We start from the raw sequence: 9451 nt of genomic DNA on the forward strand, positions 1-9451 counted from the left end.
TGGACCAGGATGGGTATGTGACCCGATATGAACCAGGCAGATTCTCTCGGGAATGCAGAATGGAAACGCTGGGCAGACAGATGATGGAAAGCTAAGGATCCTGAGGCTGGAGTCGGGCCACAGCCGTGACCAAATCCGGGGCAAGTTTTGGGGGAGCAGAAAAGCCATAAGTAAACGAAGAAAACAGATCTGCAGAAAGAGGCAGGAGGACGGAGCAGAGAAAGGAGCGAGGTGGAGGGGTGGGGAGGGACCACCCGCCCCAGGAGAGAAGGAGGAGGAAGGAGCCTTCCAGCCCCAGAGATGACCCTTCCAGCCCTCAGAGGCCCATCGGTGACCTCCGTCACCAGGAAACCTCAGTGGTACCAACGCCTCCTCTTCCTAGTTGAGCCAGTTCAAATGGACACAACAGGCCCTGAGGGACAGGAACAAGACAGGATTCTCAGTTCCTTCCCACCAAGCAGGCCCTACCGTGGACGGAGGCGATTCATTCCACTCCTGGCTCTTCTTCCGGGTCTGTAAACTGAGGTTAACAGCATCTTCCTCCCAGAACTGCTATGTGGATTCAGTGGAGGAGGGAAAACATGCCTCACCGGGCGGCCACACAGCACACGTTCCTTTTATCACTCTTACCCGAGGCGTCCCACCCAGGGAGATCATCGCCTTCCCTTTCCAAAGGACCTTGATTTTAACTGAGTCATAAAACTTCGCCAGAAACAAAGAGGATGGATGGGTTTAATGTATGCTCGGAAGCCAGCCTCATCCTTTTGGAGGAAAAAAAAACCAAGGTTCTGTGGTAAAGATTTGTCGCAGTAGAATAATCCCCACAGAGGAATTTTGCATCTGTCTGTTCTTTCTCTGGAAGCCGTGTGGCACGGATGAGCAAGCCCTGCACAGGGAAACGAGCCTCCATGAACCTGCAGAGTTCTCCTGCTTGTGCAAAGTGCATCCACAGCTGTTATTTCATCTTTCTGTCTATCTCCTGGAGCCTCCCACAGCCTCGTTGTCTCCTCGGTAAAATCAGGGCATCAACTCTATCTGCCGGGGGTGTCAAGAGGGTGAAATAAAAAGTAATAGATGTGAGAAAAGTTTGAACATGGGTGTGTGTGTCTATCCATATCTATCCATCTGTAGATCTATATTTGAGTGCAAGTTCTGATCTCTAATCATTATCCTTTTTTTAATTAAAGATTTTTAAATTGGTTTTAGAGAGGGAGGGAGGGAGAAGGAGAGAGAGAGAAACATCGAAGCGAGAGCAAAGGACCGAAACCCGGGCATGTGCCCTGACTGGTAATCGACACGGTGACCTTTCAGTGCACAGGACGACGCCCAACCAACTGAGCCACACCCGCCAGGACTCTAATCAGTATCTTGAGCAAGTTCATCTTTCCCCTTAGTTTCTCTAATTATAAAATCTGGAAAATGTAGAAAATTAAAAGTAGCCCAACCTCTGAACCAAAACTTCCACTCTCAGCTCTAAAACAAACAAAAAAACATGTATGTCCACCAAAAGACTTGTGCAAGAATTGCTGGCAACAGCACTATTTAACAACCCCAACCTGAAAACCACCCAGACAGACATCAACAGGAGAATGGATAAATCCGCTGTGGCTTATCCATACAGAATGCCTCACTCTACGTCACAGTATATCACTGAGGGTGGACCCAGCTCCCCGCTACACACAGCCACAGAAGCAGCTCAACATTATGGCACCAGATGTGATTCAAACTTCATAAAGTTCAAGAAGAGGCAGCGCTGACCTATGCTGACAGAAGTCATGCTATCGTCACGCCCTTGCGGGAGGGAGTGCAGGGACGGGGAAGAAGCGTGAGGGGGCTTGTGGGTACAAGTCATGCTGTTTCCTGAGCTGGGCGTGTTCTCTGTGAAAATGCATCAGGCTGCACACTTGTTATTGTGGGTACTTTGGTTTTTGTAAAAAGTTTACCTAAAAAAGTAATGGTTGCCCTGACCGGTTTGGCTCAGTGGATAGAGCGTCGGCCTACAGACTCAAGGGTCCCAGGTTCGATTCCGGTCAAGGGCATGTACCTTGGTTGCGGGCACATCCCCGGTGGGGAGTGTGCAAGAGGCAGCTAAATCTATGTTTCTAACTCTCTATCCCTCTCCTTTCCTCTCTGTAAAAAAATCAATAAAATATATATTAAAAAAAAAAAAAAGTAATGGTTAAGTGCCTAACAACCTTAGGCATCCGTTTTGCTGGTCTCAAGGAGACCCTGAGCTTGTCACTTAACATTTTTCAGCTCAGTTTCCTCAGGTGGAAAAGGGGACAATACCAGCCTCAAACTGCTCTTATGTTTGCGTGAGCTTAAGAGAAAGCACCGGCCATGCAGTAATTGCTTCGTTAATTCTAGTTAGTTATAAGGAACAGCCCCTCCCTGGTGAACAGGATTTAGAAGGAACTTTTCAAATGTCATCCAATCAGCTGAGCGTGCTGCTGCCCAGTGAGGTGGGTGACTTGCAGGAGACCCCAGAGCAAAGCCTGGCATCCCTTTCAGCTCAGCTCCGTGCTCCTACCACACCCATGCTGCCTCCTGGGTTCAGCACGGACCAGCCATGGCCAAGGGAAGGAGGCTCGTGAGGAAGTGGGCAAAGGGCTTTTAAACGCTCACCATCTGCCCCTAATACTTTAATACTTACTACTCCTTGAGGCAGAGTTAGTTCCCATTTTATAGGTGGAAAAAACTGAGGCCCAGAGAGGTAAACCGACTAGCCCAAGGCCACAAAGGTGGCATAACTAGGAGGAGAGCGAGCGCTAAGAAATTCTAGGACAGCCACTCCTGCCCACCTGTGGCCATTGAAGGTTGAAATGTGGCCTCTGGGATGTGCTGTAAGCGTAAAAACCACTGGGTTTCAAAGGCTTAGTTCAAAAAAGAATGAAAAATATCTCATTAATCATTTTTATATGTTATATGTTAATGACTGGGATATGTTGAGTAACTAAAAATATATAATTGATATTAATTTCACTTTTTTTTTTTAACTTGGCTACCTCTAAATTTTCTAAATCTCAAATTATATTTGTGACTTGCATTCTCTTGGGTATCACTGCTCTAGAACCAGTGGTTCTCAACAGGGTGATATCGCCCTCTAGGGGTCATTTTGAGACTGTTCTCAGAGAAATCAAAGCAATCCAGGTAAAGGGCTGGAAGAGTAGTAATTGTAAAGTAATAGCCAACATTATTAAGAGCTTACTATGAACACCAGACACTGTTTCAAGCGCTCCTCCTCTATCAACTCATTTAAGTCTGACCACGACCCTCGGAAGTCATTCCCATTATTATTCTTCCCATGTCCCAGGGGGAGGGGACTGAGGCCCAGAGAAATGGCTTGCCTAAATCCCAAGCAAGGACCGGAACCAGGGCTTACTCGACTCCATGCTCCGCCACTCATAAAGGTGCTGAGTAAAGTCAGTTCCACTCCCTTCCTCATTCTACAGATATTTACCCCACGCATGCCTGGACACATTCAAAAAATCTTTGCTGGGTACCTGTTGAATGCCAGGCTTGATAACTTCCCTTGAAAGGGCCTCTTTTTGCTGATGGGAGGGTACACAGACATCTTCATTCAGCACTCAGCACAGCCCAGACAGAAGGCGAGAATGCGGTTCCTGAGTGCTCCTCACCCCGATAGGCCCAAGCATTACCTGGGGACCTTATGGGAAATGCAGGTTCTGATTCTGTGGGTCTGGAGCAGGACCTGGGATTCTGTATTTCTAACAAACACCCATGGGCCACAGGGAGTTAGTTGTACAAGGGACAACAGTAGTGTCAACCCTAGGGCTCAAGCAGGATGTCAGAGTGTCAGAGCAGGAAGGACTCTTCATCTAATCCAATTCCTTCATGGGCACGAGAGAGAAACAGAGAGGGTAAGACACTTGCCCAAGGTCACACAGTGAGTTACAGGCAGAGCCCAAGTCTTCAGATTCCCATCAGCACTCCTACTGCCTCCAGTTTGCAGCAGAAGCATCCAAAAGCTCCCACATCTGTTTCACACAATGTGCTTTTTGGCATATTCAAGCCCCCCACCCCACCCCCAACACACACATCTCCCATTTGAGTTTCCACACTAAGGGAGTAATTCTGAGAGCAGATTCTCAGGGCAGACCACACTCTGCAAGAACCCCTAAGGGCTGTACCCCTGGCCCTGGAGCTCCTGCCCCTCCCCGCCAGATGCTGCTCTCCGAGTTCCCAGAGAGCACTTCAGCTGGTGAGTTAAACCATTTCCAGGACAGAGGAGAGGCTGTTTTCTCCAGACTGAATAAACAAGGTACTAACAATAGGAATTCATTTCCTAGAAATTAAACACCGAATTGGTTAGTGTTTATAGGATCCCATCCCGCGACTCGCCATCTGCTTTCCCTGCTGGGAGGCACAGCTCAGCCATGAACAGGCGCCCAAGTTCAGGAGTCAGGTAGCCTGAATTTGCGTCCCAGCTCTGCCATTCACTAACTCTCCGGCTTTGGGCAAGTTTCTCCGCCTCTTGGAGCCTCAACCATCGCAATAGCCTTTTCCTCATCCACTCAGCAACTACGTACTTAAAGCCACGTTGGCATGAGCAACACGGATGTGGGCCCTGTTCTAGGACAACTTGCAGGGGCCCTGGGGAACCTCGCCTGGAATGTGGGACCACAGGCCTGATTGATTATGACATGAGAGGTTGAAGGGGGCCGTGGGAAAGGAGACGGGTAACCTGCGGCAACCCCGAGATTCTCCTCTGAAGGTGGCTTTGAGGCCGAGCACTGGCAGACAAATGGAATCAGCAAGAGAAGAGAAACTAGGGCCGATGACACCTACTCCACGGGACTGAAGCTCGGAGAACCCTTCGCTCCATGCACCCCAACTCCTATTTCTTCATTTCCTACTGCTCACTGATCCAGAGACTGCACAGCCCAGCCCTTCCCTCTCCTCCTCTGTTCACTTGCACTCAGCAAAACAGCCCGCCTCCAGCTTGGCTGAGACTCTTCCTTCTGCAAACACACTATGTTTCTCTCACGCCTCTGAACCTTTGCACAGGCTATTCCATCTACCTAGAATGCCCTTCCGCTTGTCTCCTCCAACCCTCTAGAGGTTCCTCTGGATCCTAGGAATGATAGTGATCACGCCCTCCGCCCCACGCCACTGGCCTCCTTATCACGCATTAGCACGGGACTCCCCTCAACGGGGCTCACTTGCTGACCCCCTGTCTTCCTGTTGGGCCTGATTTCCGGAGGGGCGGGGGACACGTGCGCTGTGTCATGAAGCCCAGTGCCCTCTGTGTAGGGTATCAACTGCCCTCAGCTGTCTGGCAGCAGGCAATAAAATGCAGATCTTCGGCCCTGCTGAAAATGCCCAGCAGGCATCCTTCCTCCTCACCCACCTGTCCAATTCCAACTGCAACCTCAGGATCGAATTCAACTGGTCTCCTCTTGGCTGAAATGTGTCTACTCTTTCCACCCAAATGGGCCGCCCTCTCCTCTGTCCAACAAGTGCCTTACGCTTATGACTGACACGCGTGTCTCTCATCATCCCGCAGTCCAATGCCGGGGGGCTCTCTCCCTCAAGATGGTCCATTCCGGGAGCAGAGACTGGTCTGTTCACAGCTGTAGGTTTTGGGCTTAATACTCACAGTGGTTCAGGAAGGATTTACTCAAAAGGATGAGTGAAAGAACACGGACGGTTTTACCTTTGACACCCTGTACCTCTGGCCCCAAATGTCCTTTGGTCATTCCTCCTGGATGTACCACAGGGGCTCCCACCTCTATCGAGCCACCATCTTCCTCATCCACACCAGTCCTTCCTGTCTCCTCCTTGGTGGGCTTATTCACCCATCCCCAACATCTAGAATCCTCCCTCCCTCTCTCTTACTCAGCATGTAACCAATTACTTTTCTCTTACGAATGAGGGAGCTGAGGCCCAGAAAGGCAATGCAATCAGCTCAAGGTCACACAGCAAGTAAGTGGCCAAATCCAGGACCTTGCTCTCTGGACAGCCTGGACTCGCTCCCTAGCAGGACCTCTCATTCCTCTCCAGGTTCTGTCTCCTCTCCCCTGACTTCTCTACACACATTTGGGGCATCTGTGTCTTGGTTCAGGCTGACAGACTGCCCTCTGCCTGGGAGAGCAATCTGCCCCACTCTCTTTCATACATAGCTATTGACATCTGCTCCCCGTTCTCGGAGGCCCTCTCCAGAGCCACTTCCTCCAGGAAAGCCTTCCCTGTCAGCCAGATGCAAAATCTGCCTCCTGTAAACCCTCCCCTGACTCCAGGTTGGTTTGTGCCTGTGGTGGAGGCTCCTTCAGGAGCTACCCTCCCCACTCCAGTGCCGGGAGCACTGTAGGCTGCAATCGATATAGAGCAACTCCCAAAAAAACAAAAACACAAGATTAAAAAAAAAAAGAAGATATAGAGCGACTCCTCTTCCAGGGCTCAAGTGAGCCCTGGAGAAATAACTGCATTCTCTCTCTCCCGTCTGAAACTCTCCATTGGCTCCCACATCTAAATAAAATGTAAAAATCGCACCATGGTCCACAAGGTCCTGTGTTCACTGGGCCCCCTCCCCCCAACCAGCCACCTCTCTGGCCTCATTTCCTACCATCTGCTCCCCTTAAATATCGCCTCTTAGGCAAAGCGTTGACCAGCCAACATAAAGTAGTTCTCATCCTCTGTTAGCTCGCCCCCTGCTTCAGGTTCATTTTAGCACTTCACCCCATCTGCCCCCGGCCTGAGAGTTCTGCGCTGGACACATACATCGATGAGGTCATGTGCAGAGAGGTAGTCACTCCAGCCAGTGGGGTGATGAGACCACCCAGGGAGAGTGTCTGCTGGAGAGGAGAGGAGGGCCTGGGAGAGCAGAGGAGCTAATGGCCAGAGAAAGGAGGATGAACCTGCAAAAACAGAGACGCAGCAGGCAAAACAGACAGTATTGAGTTGCAGGAGCCAGAAGAGTGTTCCCAGAGGAAAGGAGTGGTCAGCGGTGCCGGGGCGGCTGCTGAGAAAGTTAAAGACTGAACGCTGTCTGCGGAGTTCAGCTTCCTGGAGGACAGTGACCTGGGCAGACCCCCGCCCCTCTAAGGGCCTCGGACAGGAGCCATCTGTGCAATGAGAGGAACTTCTTAGATCCTGGGAACGCTCCGCTCTGAGATTGTGTATTTCAGCTCAGATTCACATCCCAGTGGCCAAAAAGACCAGTCATCCACCTGCCGCCTAGGAGAGAAGGAATGACCCAACCGGCCCACTGAGGAAGCACCCCTGAGTTTCTGGGCCTGCACTGGGCACTGTGGGGAGGAGAGGAGGCCCTAGGTCCTACCAGTCAGGTCCAGCTGGTCAGCTCCCTCCCTCCTGTGTGACCCTCTCCGTCCTGGCTTCCCTGGATGCCTCCAGGACAGAGACCACCAGTTTCTCCCCACCAGCTGGACAGGATCAAAGGCTGGAGGAGGCCCAGCTGCCCAAGTGGCCTTGCTTGCTGCTGTCGGTAAAGGGCCCTCGATGTCCTCGGAAGGAAGGCTGAGACCCTGGCCAGTGGCTATGCAGTCCAGGGGAGAGAACAGACCCACATTGGGGGCCGAGTCCAAGGAAGAGGTTGAGAGGTTGTGCTGAACAATGACCTCATTTGATTTGCACAGCAAGCCTGTGAGGCGGACATTCTTATCCCCACTTCACATGGAAGGAAACCAAGGCTCAGAGAGGTTAAGGGCTTTCCCAAGGTCACACAGCTAGTAAACAGCCAAGCCTGGTTTGTAATGCAGCCAGTCTGATAGAAAGCCCCTACTCTTTTTCAAGAAATATATATTTTTATTGATTTCAGAGGGGAGGAAAGAGATAGAAACATCAATGATGAGAGAGAATCATTGATTGGCTGCCTCCTGCACGCCCCCCACTGGGGATTGAGCCAGCAACCCCGGCATGTGCCCTTGACCGGAATCGAATCCAGGACCCTTCAGTCCACAGGCGATGCTCTATCCATTGAGCCAAACCAGCTAGGGAGAGGGTCCCTACTCTTAACCCTTGCACCTCCCCAGAGCTGGGGGCTTTAGTCTTATATTCTGTCACAAGTAGTGTGACCTTGGGAAAGATTTGTTCCCACTCTCCACATCTGCAATAAAGCAGATTTCTTAGTGCCCTTCCAGTTCAGACATTATGTGATTAGCTAGGATCTGTACAGAACTTTACAGTTTATAAAAAGGCATCCATTCGGCAGCTCATACATTCCCCCGAATCTCGCAGGGTGGGAGAAGTAGACCCTGCATTTGACAGATGTGCAAACTGAGGTTCGAAGAGATGCAGTGACCTGCCCAAGGTCACAAAACCAGTCCGGGCCCACCGGGCTTCGGGTCTGGAGCCCAGGTTCCACCCTGGACGCTCCTTCAACTCCCCTCCAGAAAAGGGCGGCCCCGCGCAGCGCCGCGCCGCACCCCGACCTGGCCGGCAGGGGGCAGCGCCCGCTCCCCTCGGCCACAGAGGCCGCGTAGGGGAGTCGCAGCCCCCCACCTGGGGGGCGCGCCTCCTGCCCCAACCGGACCTCGCTTCCACACCGGGCATCCGAGCGCGCGCCCGGGACCCCGCAGCCGCCTCCGAGCGCCGCCTCGGCCCACCCTCCATCCTGGGACCCTGGACGGCGGCCCCGGACGCTCCCCTCGGACGGGGCAGGTCCTCGGGGACCCTCTTCCCCGCGCGCCTCCCGTCCGAAGGCGCCGGGAGGTGGGACGTCCCGGGTGGCCGAGGCCCCAGCCCCGGCGCCCTCTTCCGCCCCGGCTCCGGCGGGATGGCCGCGGCGGCCACACGGCGAGCCGCACGGGGCCCCGGCGCGCCCCTCCCCGGCGGCACAGACTCCGCGCGCTTACCCGCTCCCGCCACGCAGGTGCCGGCCCGCGGCTCGCCCTCCCGGGTCCTGCTTCCCCGCGCCGCGTCTAGTCTCACCGCCAGCAGCCGCCTCATCTCCGCGGCCACCCGAGCCGAGCTCCAGGCGCCTCCCGCCCGCTGCCCCGGGCCCTTCCCGGCCCGCGCCCTCCCGCGCTCCCTCCGCCCCTCCCAGCGCCCTGCGGCTCGGTCTCGCGCTCCCCTTCCCGCGCCCGCCACTCCTCCTCGCGCCCCTCCCCCCGCGCCTCCCCCGCCAGGCGTCCTCCTCACCAGGCCCCCCGCCCGCCCGCCCGCCCGCCGGGAGCCAGGCTCGGCCCGGCCCCTTCCAGCCCAGGTCCTGCGGGAGCTCCGAGTCCCACCTCCAACCCCCACCTCCGCCCACGCCGCCGCCCCAGTCCCAGGGCTCCCCGGTCCCCACCTGTAGGAGAGCGGGTGGCTTGGGTCCGGAGGAGCGGCGGGTGAGAGGTGGGCCGTGGCCAGAGACCCTTGTGGAAGCCTAGCTCCCCCACCCGTCCCTGTCCCCCGTGTCCATCCCTCGTTGGATGTTTTTCTTCCGTTAACAGGTATTTACCAGCCCACTGCGCACCAGGCACGCTCTAGG

The 9451-nt window shown here is 54.0% G+C and overlaps 1 protein-coding gene across 1 annotated transcript; it reads left to right on the forward strand.

The window, feature by feature from the left end:
• Positions 1 to 8755: 8755 nt before the first annotated feature.
• On the forward strand, positions 8756 to 9274 carry LOC129150198 (sterile alpha motif domain-containing protein 1-like). Its single transcript, XM_054720699.1, has one exon. It carries the CDS (start codon positions 8756 to 8758, stop codon positions 9272 to 9274), a length of 519 nt encoding a protein of 172 aa, XP_054576674.1.
• The last annotated feature ends 177 nt before the right edge of the window (positions 9275 to 9451 follow it).

The sequence above is a fragment of the Eptesicus fuscus genome, chromosome 9, assembly GCF_027574615.1.
Source record: "Eptesicus fuscus isolate TK198812 chromosome 9, DD_ASM_mEF_20220401, whole genome shotgun sequence".
In the NCBI taxonomy this organism is placed as follows: domain Eukaryota; kingdom Metazoa; phylum Chordata; class Mammalia; order Chiroptera; family Vespertilionidae; genus Eptesicus; species Eptesicus fuscus.

Bases quoted from the DNA above. Each gene is read 5' to 3' on its own strand.
- LOC129150198 (XM_054720699.1), top strand. From the start codon at position 8,756: ATGGCCGCGGCGGCCACACGGCGAGCCGCACGGGGCCCCGGCGCGCCC.